The sequence below is a fragment of the Anser anser genome (genome assembly GCF_964211835.1).
Source record: "Anser anser genome assembly, chromosome: 11".
Classification (NCBI taxonomy): Eukaryota; Metazoa; Chordata; class Aves; order Anseriformes; family Anatidae; genus Anser; species Anser anser.
In genome coordinates, this window is record NC_139732.1 from 5,045,242 (window position 1) to 5,070,019 (window position 24,778).

The following is a 24,778-nucleotide window of genomic DNA, read 5'->3' on the forward strand; positions in this document are numbered from 1 at the left end:
ACGCGGCAGCCCCGTCCCCGCTGCGCCTCTCTGGCCGTGCCCGGCCCCGCTCCGGGCCCCGGGGCTCCCCGGGACGTCCTCGCCGCCTCCTCTCTCCCTCCTGACGAGGCGGGCCAGGGCCCCCCGGTGCTTCCAGCCCCCGGCTCTGGGCCGCCCCGCGCCCTCACAGCCGCCAGCCCGTGCTCGGGGGCCGGGGCCGGCCGTTATGGCTGCCCCAAGGGCGTGCCCGCCCCGGCCCCGGGGCGGAGCGGGGGGAGGTAGGGGGGGAGAAGCCCCCGCTCTTACAAAAGCTCCAAGCGTCAGGAGCCGCCTGCTTGTCTCGAGGGGTCGCGGCCATGTCCCTGAGGAAGCCCCCGGTCAAACGGCGCAGTACCGACTCGGGTGTGGAGCCCGACCGCGGGGCGCTCTCCCAGGAGAAGAAGGACCAGCGCATCGCGCTCTTCCTCAGAGACTTCGACCAGCAGGGTAGGGCCGGGGCCCAGGGACAGACCCGCTGAGGCCGGGGAGAGGCTCGGGGCCGGGTCGGCAGAGCTCAGACCCCCAGGAACGGCCCCCGCAGGCGTCGCCGCTCCGTGAGGGGCCGCCCTGGCGGCGGGTGTGGGGGCCTGGGGCTGCTGAGGGTGCCCGCGGCCTGGTCGCCTTCCCCTAAGTGCCGGCCTGAGGCGTTGGTCGTGTCGCTGTGCTCGTCGGTGGTAGGAGTGCGCTAAAAATGTCTCTGCGCCGCCTGTGGTGCTGCCACGCTCCTCCTTAGAAGGTGGGCAACAGGGTAATCTGCTCTTGTATTAGTTAATGTCAGCATTTCAGCAGTCAGCGTTGTTCATTGATCCGCTCTGAAACAGGCACAGCTGCGCGGAGCTGCCTTAACTCGAGGCTTACTTGCAAATCACTTTTGACTCCAAGTCAAATTACCCTATCTAAAACATTAAGTTGTTTTATGCGATCCAGCAGTGATTTTACTTGGAAATGTTTAACACGTATGGCAATAAAAGCCGATTTTGTTTTAAAGCTAAGGAAAGCATCCGGGAAATGAAGAAAGAACTTGATGCGCTCTTGCAAACAGCTGAGAAGGCATTTACAGTGGAATTGCTGAAGATACCACTTGCCATCAGAAAAATGAAAAGAAAAGACTTGCTTAGTAAGTATGTGTGATCAAAGTATTTGGTATTTGTGAGCAAAGCAGACATCAGTACTTCTATATGTACCCTTGACTAACGTGAGAAAAAGCTGCAAGCTGGGGGCTTTTATGATAAAGGTTTCTTCGCCTGCTGAATATTTTAAGCTGATCAGCAGTGGTATTACGTTGCAGGTGACCAGTCAGTACTCTTGTTCAGGTAGACTGATCTGTGTAATGCAGGGTGTAGAATTAGTAGGTAACAGTTTGGTCTGGAATCTTCTTTTGCTTGTGTTCTTAAGTCACCTTACTTAGAGCCTGACGAGACAAGGAGTGATTACAAGTTTTTAGTAGTGTCTGTGCTTAAAAACATAAGAACTGCTTTTCATCTGAACATGTTCATCCTAGCCCCAGAGACTGTTTTGTCTTTCTGTTAATCTGAAGTCCTTGACTACTGAGCTTTTCTCATGTAGTGTTTACGGGTGGTGATGCATGAACAACTTTAATTTTAACCTCATTTTTATGCAGCATTTTAAGCTGTGCTGGACAGTCAGCATCAGATGTATATTCTGCTGAGAGCTGATGTTTTTGGAATCTTCCTTGCAGCTGAAGTTGCAGGGGCAACACAAAGATCAAACCTATGACTCTCGAAGACCTTGAATTTACTGTAAGCCTTTGTGCTGAATGTGCATTTGAATGCCTTTCTTGAAAGCTTCTACCTAAAAGCATTAGCTTTCAGCAGTGCAATGCTTTTTTTTATTTTTCTCTGAAGTCAGGCTACATACTGTGTGACTAAGCTTACTATACTTTTAAAGATTAAACATACTGAAGTAGCCTAAGATTTTTCTTTATTATTGTTTTGTGAACTGACTATCCTAAAGGACTTGTTAGCTAAGATCATATATTTAAGCAACTGCAATCTGGAATTACTTATTCAGCTTCACAGTCTGTAAGATAAGAACCTGCAGGTAACAATTATGCAAGTAACAGTATATGAACAGGTTATACTTGCTTGTGTTACAGATTTGCAAGGAAGGGAGGAAGTGGCTCTTGCTGCTGCAGTGGTAAGTGTGTGTTTTGAAACTTTACCACACCTTACAGACTAGAGATCTTTTTTTCCTGCTGTAAAGATTTCAGGCAAATGATTTTGTTTGGGTATATGTTTAAATAGAAGATGAGATGAAAAGGCTATGCAGCCAGCCATGGTGTAGTTATGAACACTACCTAGAGATTTAGGATCACCTGTAGGCAGCAATCCGGATGTTCCTGAAAAATAAGCTGGCATTTAGCCAATCCTACTTCTGTCACTTACTTCTATGCCCTTTTGTTTCACTGCCTTCTGTAAGATAGTATGCATTTGCTGGGTAAAAACTATCGACCTCTTTGTTGGATAAACATTTTATAGAGTGACTCTTCCCTAGAAGATGTACCAAATCCCAAACTGACGAGGACCAACAGCAAAAAAGGCAAGTCACTCTATTAATATATATTTTTGCTCTTAATTTTTGTGTTATTTTAGTGGTTTCAACTGAATATTTGCAAAGTGAATGTTAAGCCTGGAGAATATAAAAAGGTAAAGTGTGTAGCTGGAAGCATAACATGCAGGACCCCCCAGTATTTGGTGTGGAGGATCATGAGCTATGCTACTGTTCAGGTACTTGAAAACATGAGTTTCCCACTCTTTGGATTTATCACTGAAAATAGTGAGAAGAGACAGATTCAAGTGACTTGTCAGTGCATCACAGTATAACAGAGGAGCTGGGAATGTTCATGTTATCTCATAGATTCTGCTTTGACCTCCTGTTCTCTGAGGTTTGCAAGGAAAATGCCATTCCTCTTTGTACTCCAAACTGTGATAAGAAGGACACTACCACTGAAATGCAGTTCTATTTTATCTGGGGGTTAAAGGGTTATCTAGTGCCTTTTAACTATCCAGTGCGTCACCATGTCTGTGACAAACACACAATTTCCTTTGAACTCTGTCCCAGGCAAATGACCATCAAATAACAGAATTGATACATAACTCTGAGTGGGTAAATAGCCTTAAAGGGGAAAAAAGTGTCTTATGATCTTCATGAGATCTTTATTTTCCTCGTCTTTCTAATATATTTCCAGTTAAGGTAACTACAATTGTTGAATATGAAGATGCCAAGCATACTTCTGCAAAGAAAGTATCTAAAAAAGTAAGTTTTTCCTAAATAAACAACATAAGGGTCTAATCAGACCTGCTATGAACCCTGTTAGGTCCATAACCAGGCAGGCAAATGACCTGTTGCTTGTTTGTTTGAAAAGTCAATTGCTTCAAATTCAATTTAAAATAAGTTAAGCAAGGCTAAACTGCATAGTATATTAACTTCATAATAAAATATGGGATCTGCACTTTCAGTAATTCATTCAGACAGACTTTCAGATACTGAAGTAGTCATTCTTTCTTGATTGTTTTGAAGTCTTGATGGTTTGAGGAATCGTGTTTTGTTGAAACTTTTTCTAGTTACTGAACTTTGTATTAAAATAAATGTTCTTCTGTGTTTGTATAACTTACACATTTTATCCACATTGCTCTCTAAAACAAATAGCAAAGGTGTATTAATTTTACCACCTCAGTCCTTCTGTGGTATGCAGTGCCTCAGCCAGACACTGATGTAAGTGTAAAGATGATGACTCAACAAAGGCAAAAAAATTATATGTGGAGTTACAGGCATTAATTATAAGAAGGCTACAAGTTGGAAGGGTGTATGTTAGAAAGGCTGTTGTTTGTACTGAACTTCAGTATCAACAAACATGGTTTGACATTTTAAAAAATCTCGTTTTAGAATGCATACCTGCCATTTTAAATATATGTAAAACTACAAAAGGCAGCACTATAGGACTTAACTGTTCTTTTTCAACAGGGAATTCTTACAGTATTCTTTCCTGAAAATATTTATCACATTGCCTTAGAATGCCACTTCTGTTAACTGCAGTCTCATATGCACACTTTCAGGTATGCAGAACAAAGTCACTGGTTTCATTGGCCTCTGGTTTAAACAGCAAACTGAACCCTATTTCTAGGTAAGTCTTGCCTTTGATAACTTGTGTAACTTAATTGAGTTTTTAAATGCTGAATAGAATTATTTTCACATAAAGTACCTGAGATTTGAGCCTGATAAAAATAAATCTGATCCAGATGCCTTCCATAACCTGTATCAGATGTATTGTAGCGATGTGAACCTTGAAGAAAGCACCTCTAGCTGACAAAAAGATGTAGTTGTCTCACTCACTGAACAGTGCAGTTGTGAACATTATCAGTACAGCTTTCCAAACAAAATACCTAGTGGAATAGAGTGCATAAGGGAAACATCTTTGTTGCTTCTTGTTATGAGTAATAAACTGTTGTGTAACATAGCTGAAAGGAAGTTGTCATTAGCAGGGAAATAGATACTTGCAAAAACACCTTAAAGATACTTAGTACTATGATGGAACAAATTCAAGTCTCACTATAAGATCTAATGAATTAAAAATAAATAAAAAACAGTGGATATCTGCATGAAAAAGTTGTTTGAGATGTTCCTGTTCTACCTCTGACATATATACTTGAACCCACTGGCACTTGTTTTGATACATTCAAATTGTATTCAGAAAGACAATTGAAATAATGTATCCAGGTGCCTAAAAGAAATTAGAAAGTCTTAGTCACATTTAAATTATTTTCTTGAATTGGGATTATAGAATTTTTGGCTTGATGAAATCAAACTACAGAAGGCCGCTTTGCCTGGGGAAGTCTAGCTTTTCAGTTTTTGAAGGCTGTGTTTATTCAAGTACAGTAACATTGGTCCAAACCCATGCCTTTACAGTATCTCCAAAATGTGTGTGGGAAAAGTGGGGGCAAAAGGAGAGCGGGAGGCAAATTGCTGTCACCCACAGCTCTGTGAATGGAGTTAAAACGCAAAACTGGAACGAAATTGTTCTCTATATTCAGGTCAACCACACAGAACAAATGTCCTAAGAACCTGTAAAATTAAATCATGCTGAAAAAGGAACTTGCCAAGAGATTTTTTCACACAAAGTTCTGGGTGATCCCTTAATTATCCCCAAATCAGCTACTGCAGCCCTCCCTTACCTACTAATATAACTAATCCTTTCATTCCCCTTATGGCATTCGGTTTTAATATATCATGTCTACTTCAGGAGGGCTTCTTCACTTATATATAACTAGATGTGCCATGGAACACTTTAACATTCTCTAATTCACGATCTATCTTCATCCAAGCTAAACCTACACTAGAAATAGACGAGGAAATTAAAACGAACCAAGAGACAAATCACTACTTTAATTCTTTTTTAGGTCTGTTCACTCTTCTGCAAGTGTGACTGAGGCTGTTAAGACTGTTGCCTCTGATTGCAGTGCTACAAATTTAAAAGCCACGCCAAAGGCATCTAAAAGGTAAGGAGTATCAAGACACTGTATATCTAAATTAATATAAATCTAGATACTAATCAATCATTATCATTCTAGATTTACTAGATCTTTATGGGCTGCCATTAACTTTGGTAGTGAGGATGTGAACCAGTCACATCTGCTTTGAGTGTGGGTGTTTACTTAGGTTTTCATGAAGGTACAGGATGCAATGTTGTAACTGAGCCAGTTAACACCCACACATACCAAAAAAAAAAAAAAACCAAAAAACAAACAAAAAAACCAAACCAAAACACGTATTTATAATCTAAGTTCTATTCCCATCTACTGTTCTTTAAAGATATAGTTTACAGCTTAGACTACCTCTCAGAGCATAAGCTTGATTAAAATGTGAACAATATGCATGCCTGCATTTAAAAATAAACCGACAATCAGTTCTTTCCTCATTGAACTGTTCAGATTTCAGTTACCATTCTCCATATACTACAGAGTTCCATTTTGGCAGAAGTCATCAGATCGCGGTGGGCGGAGAGAGAGGAGGAGAAGCTTGATAGCTAAGTGGGTCATGGAACCAGCACCTTTCACCGTTTCACCTTGGCTTACTATAAATGTCAGACTTCTTGCCATGCAGAAGATAACCAAATCTTACATTTTTGTGGAGTAAAAACAATTGTATTAAGAAAGAACTTTAGTTATTTTGTATGACATAAGGCATGCCCTGTACCTCGGAGCTAGCAGCTTCAGTATTTCTTGCTACCTCCCTCTGAAATAGACAGATATGCTGCAAGTCTTATCTTAAGCCTAGAGGCATGCAGTTTCCCCTTCCCAAATTCATTCACTGTTGATATTGAAGAGTGGATATTCATGTTAGTGAGAGGTCCAAATGTCAGCTTGCCCACTGGCCTGTAACAAGGACTTAGAAAGTTACTGCAGTGTTTCATGGTCATAAAATATTACCTAGTGGTGCTTCTGGCAGCACTGCAAGAGGCAGACACGATTGCCTTTTTGTTAGGTATATTTGCTGTGACATATGTTTGTTTCATGTGTGAAAATCTACAGAGCATAGGAAGTTAACCTTAAAGTAATGTTTTTTCTTGTATTCTAGTATTGGACTACAACAGACTGTCTCAAGAACTGCGCCTATCAGTGGAAGAGTTCAAGGCATGTTACTAAGAAGTAGATCAGTACCCCAACACAGAACTGTTCCATTTGTAAACATTCCCTTGGCTGATGGACAGGTATCAAACTTCTTTTTAAAGTTTTTTCAGCTTAGAGTAGCTAAACTGTGAATCATGTAATACTAATAATAGCTGTTATTATCCTTAAATGAGATGCTGCTATGCAAAAGAAAGAACAATTCCTAAAATTCCACAACATAGCCAGGAAGCACATGGCTTTCAGAAAAATGGGCCGTGCAAATAGAAACTTTCAGAGTAGATTTTTTCATCTTAAAACTGTTTCTCTTCATGTTTAGACGCTCTGTATGGCTGGTGGAGACCTCCGTAACATTGACGTGCAACTACTAAATCAAGATACAGTACAGCATATTCATAACTTAGTGGTAAGCTTAAACCAGTAGGCTTTTACATGTAATTATTCAAACACCTTGTCTTATATTTTTATTTGAGACACTGTTATGGATGTCAGCTGTAAGTGCATGATCCTTTGGGGTTTAAGCCTGAATTTGTTGGCATAGGTTGGAGGGAGAAATAGGGTAAGGGAGGAACAGGGAGGGGAGAACTGCTGCACATATATAATGTAGAAAAGAGCACTTAGAGAAGCACGTGCAGTTTGGTAACTGCCCGGGGGAGAACAGAAGCATAAGCTCTACTTTCTAGATTGCTCTGTTGTCTGTCCTTCCCTGGGTGCAAGCTGCCATTCTCTATCCCATTCACAGTGACTTAAGAGAACTACAGCAAGTTTCAGTTCTTGTTATAATCTATTATTCTATGTCCCTTGCTGAATAAGAACTACTCCTGGTAATTCTCTGCTGTATTTGAAATACTAACTACCTTACTTTTGGTTCAAGGAAGTAAACTGTTTTCAAACAGAATGAAATTGAACAGAACTTTGCTGCATATAGTGCCTGACTTTCCTAAAGACAGACTTTTAGATGAATTAATCTGCAGCAATAAATATCTAGGCGTAAGGAAAATTAGTCACTATAGTCTTGCAGGTATTAGGATTCAAGTGCAGCTATAGTGAGTTAAGATAAAGACCTAGCTGTCTTATTTTATATCAAGGTCCTCCCTCTGTAGGTAGAGAATAGGGAGTGCTTGCTCACTAATTACTTTTAGCAATGGTGATTTTTCTATTTTTTATAAGAACTGTTTGGTACCTTGAACTCAATTTTTTCTCCCCCCCCTTAGAGTGAGCTGACTGTACTATATGGAAAGGCCACAGCTAAACCAAATTAATGGAACTGTCTTCTGACTCATGGAATGTGTGACATCTCTTGCTTGCCTCCCCTGAAGTGTTCAGAGAATGTTTATAATGTCTTAATAAAGCTGTATATTGCCCAGTAAATGTTTTATATGAAAGCTTAAAATATGATGTGTTCTTATCTCTGTAAAGCATACAAATGCAGAACAAAATTCTTCCAGTTTCCCAACTTTATAAAAGCTTAGTTAACGTTTTAGTTCAATTCATAATAAAATGAATAATAGATTGATGGAGAATACAAGCTTTAACTCTGATATTCTAAGTAGTATCTCTTTATATAACCAGTCATAAATAGAGAGCTATTTAAGGTCATTCTTTCATGCATGCCACAACCAACATAGTTACTATTTTATTAGTTTACTGTTCATGGGGTCTTGCCACTGAGAATCGCCTTGAATTCAACTCAGGGCTTCAGCTAAGTGTATGCTTAAGCTGATGTGCATGTTTTGAAGTGCTTGAATAAAACTTGTAATAAAAACCTGAATAAAACCATGTAATTTCAGTTGGGTGGTGATATTTGCAAATTTGACACAAACAATTCTCAAGTCTTGTGCTATGATCTAATGTAAGATCATGGTAACTCAGCTTTCCTCTGAAACACCTTTTTTCTATTAATATATTTTTCTGAGTAACTGAAAAGAAAGACATTTAACATCTCTTCACCAGGCCAGTACCACAGTTACTGCTTAAATATTTCTAGAACTTGAGGATGCTCTTGGCTTTTACTCTGCCAGTAGTGACTTCAGTTAAAGTGTTTTCACTGTGATAAAAGATGGTATGGAAGAAATGTACTTTGAAAACTTAAATAAAGACCAGCTTCTAACAGTTCTTTTAGTTCATGGAAACGAACTTCTACCCCGTACTTCAGTACTTCACTTTGTAGTGGGTTTAACGGGGCAAGGTTTTGGTAGCAGGGGCCCATGGGGTGGCTTCTGTAAAAAGAATCTAGAAGCTGCCCCATTTTAGGTAAGGGCCCCACTGCTGACCAGAGCTGAGCCAATAAGTGATGCTGTTTTGCACCTCTGTGAGAGCATATTTAAGACAGCGAGGAAAAAAATGCTGCACCACACAGCAGCTGGGGGAGTGAGAGGAGTGAGGAACAGCCTTGCAGGCCCCAAGGTCAGGGAAGGAGGAGGGGGAGAGGTGCTCCAGGTGCCGGAGCAGAAGTCTCCTGTGGCCTGTGGTGAGGACCATGGTGAAGCAGGCTGTCCCCCTGCAGCCCATGGAGCACCACGGTGGAGCAGGGTTCCACGCTGCAGCCGGTGGAGGAGACCACGGTGGAGCAGGTGGACCTGCACCAACAGAGACTGCAGGCTGTGGAAAACACCTGCCGGAACAGTTTCCAGGCCAGACCTGTAGCCCATGGAGAGGAGCCCACGCAGGAGCAGCTGACCTGGCAGGTGCAGCTGCCTGTGGGGGACCCAGGTTGGAGCAGTTTGCTCCTGAGAGATGGACCCCATAGTACAGACCCATATCTGGAGCAGTTCCTGAAGAGCTGCTGCCTGTGGGCAGCCCACACCCGATCCGTTCACCAAGGACTGCATCCCATGGGAGGGACCCCACAGCACAGGGGATGAGAGTGACCGCAAAGGAGCAGTGGAGAAGCAGCGCTATAGACTGATCATAACCCCCATTCCCCTGCACTGTTCAGGGGGAGGAGGTGGAAGAAGGGGGGGGGGGGAGGTGCTTTTGGTTTCTTTCCTTTGTTTCTCACTTCTCTAGCTTGTTAGTAATAGGCAATAAATCTTACTATCTCCCTATGCTGAGTCTGTTTTGCCCGTCACAATAATTACTGTGCGATGTCCCTGTCCTTATCCCAACCCTTGAGCCCTTTTCATCGTATTTTCTCCTCCTTCGTCTTTGAAGAGGGGGAGTGAGAGAATGGTTGTGGTGGAGCTCAGCTGTCCACATGAGTAAAACCACCACACGCTTACTGCAACCATGATCAGATATTTCAACTAAGGAAAAAGAGAAAGGTTTCTAGGACATGGAAGACAATAATAAAGAACATGAAGTTAAAATACACGTTTAAACCTGGATTATTAAAAAATACACCTGCTCTCATTTGGTAGCCAGAAAACGGATGAATAAGCCTTTCATTCAAATTACACATGGAGAAATCTATAGCATGTCTTCACTTTAAGTCATTAATGAAAACTTAGTTGTGAGTAATTAATAGTTTTATCTTAATTAACATCAATTTTAACTTAAATTGATGAGCATCACATCACCATGGTATCAGCTTCTGGTTATTGAAGACAAATGGATATTTCAACATGAATAATTTAACTATTCACTCCTGTACTACACTAACGTATATGAAATTACAAAGCAAATACTGGAACCCGAACTTATAATTGCAGTATTTCACAATTTTTGGAGGCAGTATAGGGTTAGGTATGGCTTTGAAAAACAGGTCAACACACCCTTGTTGTGGACCTTGCTGGGGTTTAGGTATGGAGGTAGTGATAATACCAAAATAGCTTATTGTTTCATCCAGCCTGCTCTGTTAAAGTATTGGAGTTTTTAAATTTAATAGCCTTTTAGTCACAAAGCGAACTTCAAGAGCTGGGGAAGCATTTCCAGGCCCTCTAACAAGGCAAATTCACAAGATACACTAACAAAGCAGAGCTTTTCAATCAACTGAAGTCACTCTTGTATGACCAAGCTAGGAAGCTTCTATCACTCTGTTCCTACCTCCTTTATACCAATTGTTTTAACTTCATACTTCCATTAGCCTAAGACTATACAGGAAGGCTATAGCTAAAAAAGGGTTAGTAACAAAAAAATCCTGATGTTCAACTACCTACTTAAATATGCAGAAATTTCTAAGGCTTCTAAAATATTAAGTCTGACATACTTTTTTCCCCAAACAGCAGTAATTCGTGCTCCACTGAGTACTTTTTAATTTCTTTGCAAACAGATCTTCAGCAGAACAAAGCTACATTATTTTTTTTTTTTGGTGACAAGAATCACACCACTGGCAGCAGCTTATCAATAAATATTCACCTACGAACACTTTGGCAAATTAAGCACATTCAAGAGGAAAAATATGACTTTCCATAAAAGTCAATTTAGGTCAATTTTAGTTGCTGTACATGTGCAACTAAGCTTGTCCTGAAATAAAGTAGACTAGACCTCATTTTTTATTCTCTCAGCTTTCTGATACCAATATGAAGACATGAAAAGAATATTAAAAGTGGTTTTACTACAGTTCTGGTGATCACATTTTCTTCTGCCAGCACAGGGAATACTCATTCCTCTACAGTACTGCCTCTGAACTAAGTGCTCTAGTTGAAGCTGTTTATTAGACAACACTAAACTAATGTTTATTTTTCATAGGACAACCACATTGACCTAGTTAAAGTACTAGTAGCTGTAGTAAAACAATGAAGTTTAGCTGTAAACTAAAAAGCATTAGTTACTGTAGTAGTATATTACTTCCAACTTTAATGTTGGAACCGAGGCAGTATAGATGTTAAATTTATATATAGTTTTTACTACACTACAATTTAGTAGAGGGGCACCCTCTTAGTAGAGAAGAGGATGCATAGAATAAAGGCAATTCTGAAAAAGCCACCACATAAAGATGCTGCTGTCAGAAGCCTAAATGAACACAAACCGAACTTGACTAACTCATACTACAGCGATGAACTCTACATTCCCTCACCACTCAGTTCAGTATGCTGCTACTAAAGTTACCATGAATCCCCTCCTCTACCACCAACCCCTCCCAAAACAAATCAACAATTTGAAGATCAGAAGATACAAGTTTAGCATACATACACCGCTTACCAAGGAAAAAAATGAAAACTACTACGTAAGACCAGAAGACAAGTGTGTTAATTATTAAACACTACAACTTAAGTTGATTGACTTCTTGGCAAAACAATCCAGGAGAAGGATCACCATGTAACCATGGATTCATGTAAAATCAACTTGAAGTTTTGGTAAGTAAAAATAAGCAAAGATTCACTAGATGAGACTGCCACAGTAAAAATCAATTCTGAAATACAGGTCAAACAGCATTCTATTCTCCAGTTTTAGAATTTATGACAAGGATATTCAGCAACATGCCAATGCCTACCAAAGTGCATGGAAGAATCTTGGAGTGAGTCCCTCTAATCTCACTGGTTAATAGTTGCTTGGATAACTGCTGACATTTAAATTACCCTTCAGCTTTGTAAAGAAAATTAGGGGTATCTTTCAACTTCCTCTACTCAAGAGGGAAAGGAACTACACTATAAAAGTGGCTAACAGCAACTCACACACTGTTCCGTAATACTGTAAGGAAATAACATAGCTGTACCTGATAATTACTTAAGATTTTTTTGGACTTTTGATTTTAAAAGTATACAAAATGGAACAGGACTGCAGCTGGGAAACTCAAGACCTTAACAGTTAAAACAAAAAAAAGGAAGCTGCTGAACAAGTAACAAACCCAGCTACATTTAGTATGCTTTGAGGTCAAAACACTTCGTCAAGTACAATGCTAATCTCAATCTCTTTACAAACTATGTTAATGCAACCGTACGTTGCCAGGCATCACATTCATTTTTATAAGATACTGTTATTGTGGGATTTAATCATCTTAATTTAAGAGGTTTTGACATTTTTTGATTGCACTCAAACCCTCTTATTTTCTTCATACAAAGGGGACATGGCTGTGGCCTCCCCTATGCTCATTTAGTCATAACCTCATTTCAAGAGAAGACTCTTCTACTCAGCACACAATTCCTATTTAACTACAACCTGGTCTTAAAGCAGCTTCAGCCTCCCTGTAAGATGTCCACCTCAGAGTCAGTTGGTACACAGAACAGTTAAAACCACTAGAAAAGTAAAAGTTACAAGGCAAAAGAAATATATTATACACCAACTGCTTTTATTTATTTCAGAAACCGTTCACAAGATGGTAGAAAAAACTTACAACCACTTCTAATTTAGTCTTCCATTGTTCCCAGTCAGCTCTAAACCCATTATGTGCAAAGCCCATTTACCATGCATCTAGATGATAGATACAGGCTATGAAATTCTTTATTCTACTTGTAGCAGCTTATGCAGGTGCAGCCAAATACCAAGCCTCAGGACAAATTGTACACAAACTTTACAATGTAGAAGTCGAATTTAAAATATGAAACCTAAGATCTACACAAAACTGGTAAAAATCAAGCACAGATACGAGGACAAACTTAAAACCCATGTGAAAAGGAGTCTCGTCTTCCTTTCAAGTGCTTTATTCTGCTACACAGTCAAAATGAAGATGTAAGCTTTGTGGTTAGTTTAAATTACACTCTGTAGATACTATAGACCAATTTGAAAGTTACACATACAGCAATAGATGTCCATTGGTTCATCTGGATTACTTATACAATCCAGTTGGATTGTTGAAAACAAGTCAGGCAAAATTTGAAAGAAAATCCTTGTGCAACTTTTTAGACAAATGTTTACTGATGGGCACACTGTACCCCAGGTCCATGATGGCTGCTTTCTTCATCAGAACTATCGTTATAAGCTTCACGTCTCTGGCCACCACCTGAACCACGAGTGGTATCAAATTCCTGAAGATCTACCTCTTCTGCATCACCAATTACATTGGGAAATTCTGGTCTAGCTGGCAGAAGATCTTCAAGTTCCTGCCCCAAAAAAAGAAGTGCATTCAGTACTGCATCTGCAGCTTCCAAATAAAATGAATAGTTCCTCACAAATTCAAAACTCCTTCTCAGAGCAGGTTTGGTTTACAAGACTAAGCTGGTGTCAGCCTTCCAAGTGCATAGTCATTTAAGAGCATTTGTATCAACTGGAAGACATCTCTTAAAAAAAGACATAACAGCTCCACATGTTGTCAATCAGAGTGCAATCAGTAAACACAGCTGCACTCTGAAAGCTTATCACACAGTAGCAGAAAGGTAATTCCTCCTGCTCTCATCTGCCCAATATCCACTTAGCTTTTAAAAATGGGTTCCAGAAACTTACGCTTGAATGGGTATTTTCAAGTTACGTGTTGCCTACAAACAATATTAATGGAACGATTTAATTGTACTTCTATCCAAATTTAAGCACTGGAAAACAAGTACAGGGGCTACAACACAAGCACTTTGCATAAGCTGTCCAATAAGACCACCAAGTTTATGCTTGAAAGACTACTTACTGAAAGCTTTTCTGGGCTAATCCAGTTATTTTCAGGAAACTGAACGTCAAATTTAATGTAAAGATCCCCCTTCTCAAAAGGATTGCGATACTGTGGCATTCCTTCACCTCTGACTACACGAACACAACCTGTAATTCAAAGAAGTAATCTGTAGAGCGCTACTTCAGAATAAGTCTCACACTATCAAATTCTCTTCATTTCTCTAGCCTGGGTTCAGGTAACAAGAGAACAAGAACAGAATTAAGTGTTTAAAGTATTTAAGAACCACAAAAGCACGGTAAAGGAGTTCTTATCTGGTCAGGCTTACCTGGTTCAATTACTTTTCCAGGAGGATATTTAACCACAATTTGGCGCCCATCAAGGTGCTTAAATGTGAACTGAAATCCACACAGTGCTTCAACCAGTCCTATCTTGTGCGTCATATGCAAGTCATTTCCATCCCGCTGGAACACCTGAAAACAGAAATATGAGGGATCTTTTGTAGCACTAAAATTGTACCTTCACAAGACTTATTTAGGATGCAGTCTTATTAACATCAGCTAACTTAACACACTTGGAAAGTTTTTACCTTATGAAAATGTCATCTAAGATAATGCCAACTACAGTACATAATATGACGGAAGGTGCAAATTAGACAAAGACAGCTTGTATACCAGTAGTGCTTCCTTATACCAAGGTCTTCCACCCAACCAACCTACAAACAAAGCTTATGGCTGTCTGACACTACTCCCCCTACATCAGGTCACAACAACACATTTTTGTTTCTCAGCACTTAAGCAATAGTTGCACATACCTGCTTCTCCTAACTACCTATAGGGCAAGTTTTGATCCGGAGCTGTCTTTAAGAGATCTTTAAACCATACCACTTTGGATTCTTATTCAGAATATATTAAGCTTTCTCTACTGGCAGACCTCCAAAAACATTGCTTTCATCGCCTTCCCACTTCAAGAAAGATTTTAAGAACATTAGAAGCTTGACTGAGTATCAGTCTAGTTTTACTCAGTAGGACACAAGGTACAGTATTTTTCAGAATGGTTAATACTGTAAAGCCAGATGTAGTTCATTAGAAGACTAAGACAGAAGCGTCATCTGCCATCTGGAATTTGATGCTGTTATCTGTTTTGAATGCTTACAGACTGTTTCTCCCTTTTTGGTCCAAAAAAGGGAAAAACAACCGAGATTCCATGTTTCATCCAGTATCACAGGAGTAGAAGTGTAAGGAGCTTTACGGAACTGATTTTGACAAAGCAGCGATCCTCAACACAGTGAAAAGTTTACACAGTACCTAATCTTCAGATAACCAAGATATCCTATAGGTGACAAGAACTTAAATCTGTACCCAATGCTATTCTTTGAGACAGACTGTTTTGATTTTTATACCACCATTCCATTCGACAGTTTCTTCCCCCAGAGTAAAATGCACCCTTATTCCTTCATAGTAATAGCTTGCTTTTGAAATAAGTGTTCAAAAAGTCACCCCAAATTTGCCCTAAGAGAAGGTTTAACATAGAAAAAAAGATTCATATGCAATATTTAATTCAAAAGCACATATATACTCCAGAATATTAATATAAAGCTTTAACAACCTAGCATAAACTACTGTTGTTTCTTAGTGTTTTGTTAAATGATCTGTTAATATTGGCATTGTATTTCCAGATCCAGTATAAGACAGAAAGCACCATCTGTGATGTCTAATAGGAGTTCCCTGACATGTCTCAAAAGACTAACAAAAGCAACACTTAACATTGTTAATGTCACAAGCAAAGAAGATTCAGTTTGAAATATCAAATGGCTCTTCACTGTGCCTATGTCTAGCAAAGTCATTCTGAGAAAGCTACAATTTATCAGCATGAGGAAGCACCAGAATCTGCATGTCCTCTGGCTAAGACTTGCAGTCTTGCAGAATTTTTTTCTGGCTCACAAATAAAGCCACATTACTTGCTATAGATCTATTAAAAGCTATTTCCCATCTCTCCCAGAGGTGCAACAACATGATTTACTTTAAAATGAAATGCCATCCGTATCACTTAAATATTGAAAGACTAGAACAAAAGGCATTTAATATATAAACTGTAAAGTATTACCTCATTCTCCTTTTCTTGGAGTAAGAGGACAATATCACCTGGTTCCACACCTGGAGCCTGATCTGCTTCTCCACTGAATGTAATTCGTTGCCCATGTTTCATGCCTTTGTCTACATGAACTTCAAGTATTTTTACCTCTTTGATCACCTTCTTCCCTTCACATTTTTTACAGCGGTCTTTTTCATTAATTACTTCACCTAAGGATACAAATTTGGAGTTCAGAGATTTCCACATAGTTGCATACAACTCTGAAGAAAAACACACTAATTTTAAAGTAAGCTGAAGAATGCATGCAAGAGAACTGGTTATTTCAATGTCGCTTTAAGCATTCCTCACAAGAAGAGAGGCAGGCTCAACTTATCCTGGCTGGGAAAAGAGGAAGGAAAAACAAAAAAGGGAATACAAAGATACACATAAGCTTCCAAGCTGTCTTATCAAGGATTTTGAAAAGTGAATGTGCTCTGGAGAAGAAAGGCAAAACAAGACTTTTGTCTACAATTTCTACCTGTCTTTAAGTCCAAGTTCAATTCCAGTAGCCTTACCACTCAACTTCTCTTTAAAATAAAGTCTGAATTCCATTCTTTGTTATGCTGGAGGATGCCCACTATAAAAGAAAGGATGAAGCTAAAACTGAACAGAAGTGCCCCCCCTCCCTTAAAAGTTAGAACACAAATTTCAGACTACTTTACTGAATTTAGGAAGCTTAGTTCCACTTCTATTAACAACAGTGAAAAAAGGATTACTGGAAGAGCCACATATTGCAGTATATTACCACAACACTGAAGTATTACATAAATGCAGCTAGTAAATCTGAAGACTTACACACAAAAAGGGGGGCAAAGACAGCTGGTCAAATCAACTGCATATAAGGGAAATACATAGATTCTCCTCCAGAATGGATCTAGGGTCTTCCGACATATATGGAATTTCACTTTTATACTACTCCAAAAGTGAACAGTTTTTCACACTGTCACCTCTGCCAAGGCATTTACTTTTTCCAGCAAGCTTAATGATAATTATCCAACACACCTTAACTTCTCTTCTACTTGGTCTTTAGTTTTCCAAGTAAGCTATCGTCTTTGTACAGAAAAAAATCACTATTTGGTCATACACTCTACAATTTTTAGTGCTTATTTATAGTACTACTTTAAGAGCTACAAGTGGATGCACTTGGCTTAAGACAAAATTTTCCAGCTTAAACCACACCTTTCTGTGAAACAAAGCACAACGTTATGATGCAGCTGAAACTACGTATTTGAATTGTGAAAACTATATTCAAAAACATCATTTGTGAAATATTTTTACTTGCTACAAAACACAGCTTTGTAATTTGCAGGTATTGTCCAGAGTAAAATCTACAAGGTAGCATTACTACTGTGAAAATTGCAGACGATCCAAATAGAAATCACATGAAGTACAGAGCACGTGCTGATCTTGTTCTCCCAAACAGAACAGATTCAACAAATTCCTATCTTACAAACTTGAATTTAACTTCTAAAAATGTAGGTTTCTGTTTTTTAACCTATATCTGTCCTTGGATAATAGGAGAAATCAAAAAAAAATCCTTCCATCAAGAACACTTCTAAAAAACCAAAATCTTGGTCTTTAATGGAAGAATAATAGTAGCAAGTAACATTCGTGTCACAAGTAGGATGACTTCTCCATATTGGGACCAGACTGAAACACAATTGACTAGATGGGAGCAAAATTCTCCTGGATGAGACAAAAATTGTTATATAATATAAATTATGGAGCAGTTCTTCCTAATAGTCAAGATAAATGCTTACATCCAAGCAAACATATTTAGGAATACAGAACAGCTGGCTTACCTTCTCCGTTGCAGTCAGAGCATACAGACTGCATCTGCTGAACCATTCCAGGAGCCAGCTGTCTGATCATGATACGTACACCTCTACCCCGGCAAGCATTACATTTTTGAACAGCTCCAGCCTTCCCTCCCTGACTAGAATAGAAAACACCAGTTGCATGAAAAGCAATCTTTTTGGAAAGATGACAACATCTACAGCAGTAGGTTAATATGCCTAATTACACTGATGATTAGTCACCCCCCCCCAAATCCCTTGAATAATTCCAATTCCATCAACAGTACAATTCAAGTTCAACAGTTTTCTAATGCGAGAGCAGACTCCACTAAGTTAAATACTGATAGAAATCTGACACAAGATATGATTCATTACATTGTATGTCAACAAAGCAACCAGAGAACCCAAAAGTATAACCAAACTTACCCATTACATGCACTACAAAGGACATTCTTGCTAAGTTGTAGTTTAGTGGTCTTTCCATTATAGAGATCTTCTAAAGAAACTCTGCAAAATAAAACATTTTCTCCTGGGTTATCATTTAACCACTTACTTTCCCCACAAAATTAAAATACTTGCCCAGGACAAGTTACAGAAAAACAGTTCTTCATAAAAAGACTAAATATGCTATTAAAATAAGAGTCTTGAAAGCATCACTTTAGCTTTCACAAGGAATCATTGAAAACTGTTCAGCACACACGAAAACAGAAACATAATCCCAAATATAATTTAGAGAAAAGCTGCAATATAATCAGCAGAATCAAAACCAGATTAGTTTGTTCTCTCAATAGGAAACAAGCCAACATAGTATTTCGTTTCATTACAGTCACATCTGATTATTTTTTTTTTTCCAAGTTCTACCAAGGAAGTGAAAAAAGAACCTCTCTCTAGACTGTCCTGATGGTATGTATAGCGCACACAAGAATATATACAGAATATTTACTACTGTATTGAGCTTTTCACTGGAAAGCATAACATACTTGGGGGGTTTGGGGGGGAGGGGGGGGGATGACGACGACATGTCCCCAAAGGCTATTTAATTCTTTAAATTTGTTCACACTCTTTCCCCCCCCAGCTCTTAAATACACTAGTGAACTCCAATAACCTTCATATATTGATAGACATTTATGAACAGTGCTTCTCCTAAAAGGATTCAAGTTAGTGGACAGGAATTCCAATGTACTTTGAGCTATAAAAGGTTGCCTGGCATCAGTGTTTACAAATAACGAAACCAAAGCTCATTAGTAATATAATGCACAGTATTAGCTACTAACCTAAGCAACATATAAAAGTAAACAGACTTTAAGCATGGTTTGCCAAACACAGAAAAGATGCAGCTTTACTTTTAGAAGTTAGAAAGGAGCCACTCAGCAAGTAAAAAGCCAGTCATGACTGCAAGCAAAGACGTACAAAACAGTTAGATATTCTATTCAAGCTTTTTTTTTTTAAGACTCTTCCATTAGTTATGTAGTTTGCACTTCCAGCTAGTAAGCTATGAATGCAAGTCTTTCAAGAGACTTAGTGCCTCTGCAAGAATCCAGCAATTAAGCAACGTATGTCTGTTTAATGCAATTTCAGATTACAACTTCCAAACATAATTGAAGAGCAATACCATGAAAAAAGTGTCAAGTATTTACAGGCTAATAACCAGGCAAATCAAAGTATCAGATACAAGATCAACCAAACATTAAAAGTAACTCAAGATAACTTGAGTTTGGCTTTCCGGACTACATGTGACTTGCAGGTCTGAAAAGTAGGTACAGACTGCAGAATCTTACCTGAGGAGCATACCAAGAACATAAACTAGAGTACCAATCAGGAAAACTTTAAAGTGAATATGAATTGTAGCATCAAGATACTTACTTGAGCGGGTGCATCATATCTTCTCCTCTTCTTCTACCATTACGACTTCTACTCTGACCGCCCATGAAATTGAACAATCCACCACCAAAGATGTGGGAGAAAATATCGTCCATTCCACTGCTTCCACCGCTACCTTCTCGAAGGCCCTGTTCTCCATATCTATCATATAACTCACGTTTCTCTGGATTTGACAATACTTCATAGGCAAAGCTTATTTCTTTGAACTAGAAGAGGGACAGAGTCAAATCAGTGCACGGTAATTTGTTACTTCAAAGGAGCATTTTACTATTGCTTCTTGCCCAGCACAAACACCTGATAAAGGTGGCACACAACAGAACAATTTTTCACCCCCTTTATATTAAGGGAAAGGAAGGCAAATTTGGGCATAGTTGTATTACCTCTTGCTTTACCATAAGCAAATTACATTTTATTGCAAATAGCCACTGACATGCTCTTTATTATTCCTAGCATAAGACAGTATTTGTACAAACAGGAAAAAAAACAGGTACACAATACTGAAGTAGCCACCAGGCAAGAACACAGTTATACACTATTGGCAAAGACCGCAAGACTTGTTAGGCACTTAAAACAGGCTCACACTTGAGCAACTTATTAAAATGCATATTAACATGTTTGTCTACAAAACAAAATCTTTTCGTAGTCATCCCTGCTGAGTTCTAAACAACCATTAGAACTTCAGTTCTGTTAGAATCAACTGAGTAAATTTAATTAACATTTTTTAGCTGCAATTAGTACAATATATCTAATACGACCTTCCCACATATATGATGTGTTTTATGCTGCAGTTTTAAGTCTCTCCACACGTACATTTTTCCACATATTAGCATACTTGTTGGAAAGAACTGGAAAGCGGGCTGTCCATCTTTTTGAAATACCTGTATAGATGCCAGTGACAGCTGACATCATCTTGGCAGATGAAAAGCAGCAATTCTCCCTTCAGCATTACCTTCTCAACCAATTTGACTCACTTAACTGGTGCGTTTTGTCATGAGGTACATGGGGAGATTGGGAAGAAGTAGACAAGACACACTTCCCTCACACATTTCTTATATTTTTTTGAACAACCTGCAATACCCAGCCCCCAAAACTTCTATTCAGTCCCTTAGATGCTACTGTAATAGCAAACTTCAATAGTTTAAAAAGAAGCCTTACTTTGTCACCTGCATTTGGATTCTTATCAGGATGGTACTCCTTAGCCAGCTTTCTGTATGCCTAGTTGAAAGAGGTACAAAATTAGTTTCAGTCTTGAGTAATCTATTCTTTTCTGAGAAATTCAAGTAGCATCTTCAGTAAGAAAGAAAACCCTAATAAAGTAAAAAAATAAATGAGTGTTTTGAAGTGACTCACACATTGAAATCGTACATTAAAAATTCTGACTTTACTATATGCAATTAACTACTCAGTCCTGGATTTAAACACAACTACAGCACATAATAGCTAGAACTAGTTTTCCTGCTTATCTTCATTAACTTGCACGAAGAGCTACACTGGAAGATGTGCTTCATTAAAACGACGTACTCTACAGATCCCCCTCAAAATCCACAACAACCTAAGTTTCAACCTATTCATCTCTCACCTCACTCACAGCAAGACAACAAAATGGCTGCCTCAGCTTCTCATCCAACAGTCTATCAGTCAATCCCCACAACAATTATTTTATTCTTCCTTACCTATCAATAATGGAAAGTTTCAGCTCACATTGAAATAAGCGTATGAGTTACAAGTGCAGAATGTACAGATCACTGTTTTTATTTAATTTCATCGTTCCAAAATAGTAGGAGGAGTAAGTACAGCCAAATTTCCAGGAAAAATTTTTCAGTATGCTTTTTTTGACCAGCGCTTTGATTCTCAGGACCATGACTTTCTACAGCAGTACTTCTGTTTTTTTTACCTTAGAGATAAAAGCAAATAACAGGTCTTCTACAATTCGAGCTTTTGACAGTAAGGACTGCAACTCTTTCTCCACTCCACCAAAACATTCCCCACATTCCCCAATATCTGTCCCCTGATTGTTAATAAAACAAATGTTTTTGGTTTTTTTTTTGTATTATACATATTAATAAAATCTGCTACAGCGATGCAACTGCAAATAATTGAAATGCACCAATTCTTAAAGGTGTTTTTTTTTTAATAGCTCTATTCCTGTAGAACTGAGCATCTAAACAAACTCCATAGAACTACAGCTCTAACAGAGCTTTACACACAAAGCTTTATAGAGATCCCAACTTTTCATTTTGTACTGGGATAAATCAATATCCTTTTTTGTATCTGCAGTTACCTGTTTACTGATTACCTTGAAATATTCTGTACTTACGCATGCAACCAAGAAATAAAGTTTGATAGGAAAGTAATGAAAACAACACAGAAAATGAATGTTACAAGCCAAACATTCTAAAACATAGTAAAGAACAAATTCATAGGTCTTATAGTACAAATTAACTATCAGTAACAAAGCATAATCTTTCACAGACTTGAATATTCTGCAACAAAAATGGATTTCCCCCATATTTTAAGCAGTATAATCGAGAAAAAAAAACATCCAAACTGAAAACCTACATAATGTTATCTATTCAGCTAAAAACGATTTTTGTGTGGTGATCTTGAAAAATATAAAGAGAACTCATGCCTTTGTTTATGGCAGCATGGTTTAGAGCAATCCTTTAGACTACTCATGGCCCAAAAGCAAGCTACCACTATTTAATCTATCAGAAACAGATCCAGAATCATGGCTTATATGAACACCATACTATAGCTTCAACAGAAATTAGTTTAACTCATCAGTGTTCTGTCAGACCCTTTTGATCAAGCTATTACGGATTTTATTAGTTTTACCTTTTCTATACTTTTATATCTACATTAAAATATTACACGAATAAAGAATCCACACGACCTCTTTGTGACAATAAGAGATGGATGAACTTCTCACTGCTGTGGGCAGCCCAAAACTTTACATGCCAAGACAAGCATAACACATAGCAACGAACATTAAGCCATACAGATTATTGAGTGAAGGACTGCTGCAAGTTCTTTGTGCTTACAGGAGACAAGACACCCTTAAGAGAACTTAGCAAGGAAAAAAAACCTACTTGATTGTGTTCAGGAGCTTCTTGCCGCATGCCTTCCACCTCTAACGCTATTTCAACACTGCAACTGCCTATCCCTGCACAAACTGGGCTAGCACATGCATGACGGGGGAGTTGTTAATTCCAGCACCACCCAGCAGCAGAAGCAGGTCACTGCTAGTAAACTGCCTACTTAGTTATCCTCCCTCACGTGTAAATGGCGCTTAATTTCTTTTGGGGAAAAAAAAGTTTATGCACCACTGAGCGAAATGGATGCGGTAAACGATGAACCGGCTCCAAGCTCTCTCCTCGCTCCTTTCTTTACCTCACCTTGCAGCCAGCAGCCTGAAAACGACCAGATCCGGGAGCAAAGCGAGACCCCACCGAGGCCTACACGTGGGGCAGACAATGGCAGCAGCCCCCACCTGCTGCCGCATGCCCGTTCCTCCCCCAAGGAGCCTCTCGCCGGCTGCGAGCGCCGCCCAGGAGGCAGGCGGGCGGGCGGGCAGGCGGCGCCGCGGGGGCGAGACGAGCGGGGGCTCCCTCGGCGCCGCGAGGACCTGGCGGGGCCGGGCCGGGCCGCAGGGAGCTGACGGGGCCTCGGGGAGCCCGGCCGGGCCCCGCTCCCTCCTCCTTCTCCTCCTCCTCCCCCCCTCCCCCGCTGCTCTCCCCCGGGGCCTACCCGCGGCCTACTCGGCCCGGGCCCCTGCCCCGGGTCCCCCCCGCCAGGCCTCAGCGCCGCGGCCGGGCCGGGCCCCGCCGCCTGCAGGCCCCGCTCCCCCCCAAGCCCGGGGCCTTCCCTCAGACCCGGGGCCCTGCCCGGCGGCGCCGCCCGGCCCGGCCCGGCCGCACCTTCTTGAGCTCGTTGTCGGAGGCGCCGGGCGGCACGCCCAGGATGTCGTACAGCTTCGTGTCGGCCACGTTCGCCATGGCGGCAGCGGGCGGCGGCGGGGCCGGAGCGGGCCGAGGGGCGGCGAGGGCGAGCCCGGGAGCAGGACGAGAGCCGCTGCCGACGTCACGCGCACACGCACCGCGTCACCGCGCCGCGACGCGAGGAGGGAGAGAGGGAGGGAGGGGAGGGGCCGCGGGAGCCCCGCCCCTTCGCCCTTCGGCGCCGCGGCCCCGCCCCTCGGCCCACTTCGGGCGCCTGACCCAGTGCCGCCGCCTGGCGGCAGGGGGCGCTGCCGGCACTAACAGCCGCGGGGCGGGAGGCGGGAGGGGGCGGTGCGGGCAGAGCCCTGAGGGGCAGCGCCTGAGGGGCCGCTTGAGGAGCGAGGCGTGCCCTGAGGAAACCGTGCCTTCAGCCTCCCCTCCGTCACCCCGAGCACTGTCACTGAGGGTGGCCCGCGCGGCCTCACCGCACACGCCGACAGATTTTTCCTTCAGGCGCGTGTTACTAAGGCTTTGTTGGTTATAAATAGCGTGAGTGCCCATCTGCTCCGTGTTTTGTAGGGTTTTGCTCAGCTCCTGCGATCTCAAAGAAGCACGAGTTGCCAGGCTAGGCCTGGAGTGACTCAGGAACAAGTGCTCAAGAGGTGCTGATGCCCAGCAAGACACCACTTCTAGCTGGCAAATGAACAGGCCCGTTGTGCTTCATTAGTGCTTAGTCCCTTCAGTGTGGCAGCAACTCGAGCCTCTCCTCACCTGGTGCCTCTCCTCAGGTGCGGCCACCTGGCTGCCAGCCCCTCACCAAGCAGTGGCCACCAGAAAGCCCCAGAACCTGTGGCCAGTGCTCGGCTGAGGAAGGTGGAGTTGGCTGGGGCCAGGCCCCTGAGATGGCAGAGGACTGAAAATGCCCTCCTGGGTGCTCCCAGGGCAAGCCTAGAG

General features: G+C 40.8%; 3 protein-coding genes across 14 annotated transcripts in view; 2 read left to right on the forward strand and 1 right to left on the reverse strand.

Moving 5' to 3' along the window:
• Positions 1-13: 13 nt before the first annotated feature.
• Positions 14-8,441, forward strand: LOC310905650 (borealin-2-like). Of its 2 annotated transcripts, none has more exons than XM_083852234.1 (10): positions 14-465; positions 1,007-1,135; positions 2,135-2,175; positions 2,517-2,577; positions 3,227-3,294; positions 4,095-4,162; positions 5,436-5,534; positions 6,613-6,745; positions 6,982-7,068; positions 7,877-8,441. In XM_083852234.1, exons 1-10 carry the CDS (start codon positions 336-338, stop codon positions 7,922-7,924), a joined length of 864 nt encoding a protein of 287 aa, XP_083708360.1. In that variant the 5' UTR covers positions 14-335; the 3' UTR covers positions 7,925-8,441. The 2 variants fall into 2 exon arrangements, with proteins under 2 accessions (XP_083708360.1, XP_083708361.1); XM_083852235.1 differs by lacking the exon at positions 14-465 and adding an exon at positions 486-754.
• Positions 8,442-12,810: 4,369 nt separating this feature from the next.
• On the reverse strand, positions 12,811-23,937 carry DNAJA2 (DnaJ heat shock protein family (Hsp40) member A2). Of its 2 annotated transcripts, none has more exons than XM_083852232.1 (9): positions 23,804-23,937; positions 21,042-21,101; positions 19,869-20,092; positions 18,432-18,512; positions 18,012-18,145; positions 16,183-16,379; positions 14,405-14,549; positions 14,098-14,225; positions 12,811-13,582 (listed from the first exon to the last, which is right to left on the reverse strand). In XM_083852232.1, the coding sequence occupies exons 1-9, from the start codon at positions 23,879-23,881 to the stop codon at positions 13,394-13,396; spliced, it is 1,236 nt and encodes a 411-aa protein (XP_083708358.1). In that variant the 5' UTR covers positions 23,882-23,937; the 3' UTR covers positions 12,811-13,393. The 2 variants fall into 2 exon arrangements, with proteins under 2 accessions (XP_083708358.1, XP_083708359.1); XM_083852233.1 differs by lacking the exon at positions 23,804-23,937 and adding an exon at positions 22,976-23,223.
• The window catches only part of LOC310905659 (uncharacterized protein), a gene marked incomplete at its 5' end in the record, with an annotated part of 135,646 nt that continues 134,747 nt past the window's right edge, over positions 23,880-24,778 (forward strand). For 9 of the 10 annotated variants that reach the window (XM_083852274.1, XM_083852272.1, XM_083852273.1 and 6 more), the window contains one exon: positions 23,880-24,337. In XM_083852274.1, coding sequence (XP_083708400.1) covers positions 23,880-24,337 — 458 coding nt within the window. Of the gene's footprint in view, positions 24,374-24,778 lie in introns of all 10 variants that reach the window. The other variant, XR_014589209.1, reaches the window with a different exon arrangement.

Excerpts from the sequence above, each read along its gene's own strand:
- LOC310905650 (XM_083852234.1), top strand. The coding sequence starts at position 336 with ATGTCCCTGAGGAAGCCCCCGGTCAAACGGCGCAGTACCGACTCGGGT. Across the intron at positions 1,136-2,134 it reads GAAAAGAAAAGACTTGCTTA|ATTTGCAAGGAAGGGAGGAA; the intron begins GTAAGTATGTGT and ends CTTGTGTTACAG. Across the intron at positions 2,578-3,226 it reads GAGGACCAACAGCAAAAAAG|TTAAGGTAACTACAATTGTT; the intron begins GCAAGTCACTCT and ends ATATATTTCCAG.
- DNAJA2 (XM_083852232.1), bottom strand. The coding sequence starts at position 23,881 with ATGGCGAACGTGGCCGACACGAAGCTGTACGACATCCTGGGCGTGCCG. Across the intron at positions 14,550-16,182 it reads TCCAAGAAAAGGAGAATGAG|GTGTTCCAGCGGGATGGAAA; the intron begins GTAATACTTTAC and ends TTCTGTTTTCAG. Across the intron at positions 13,583-14,097 it reads TTAGCCCAGAAAAGCTTTCA|GAACTTGAAGATCTTCTGCC; the intron begins GTAAGTAGTCTT and ends TTTTTGGGGCAG.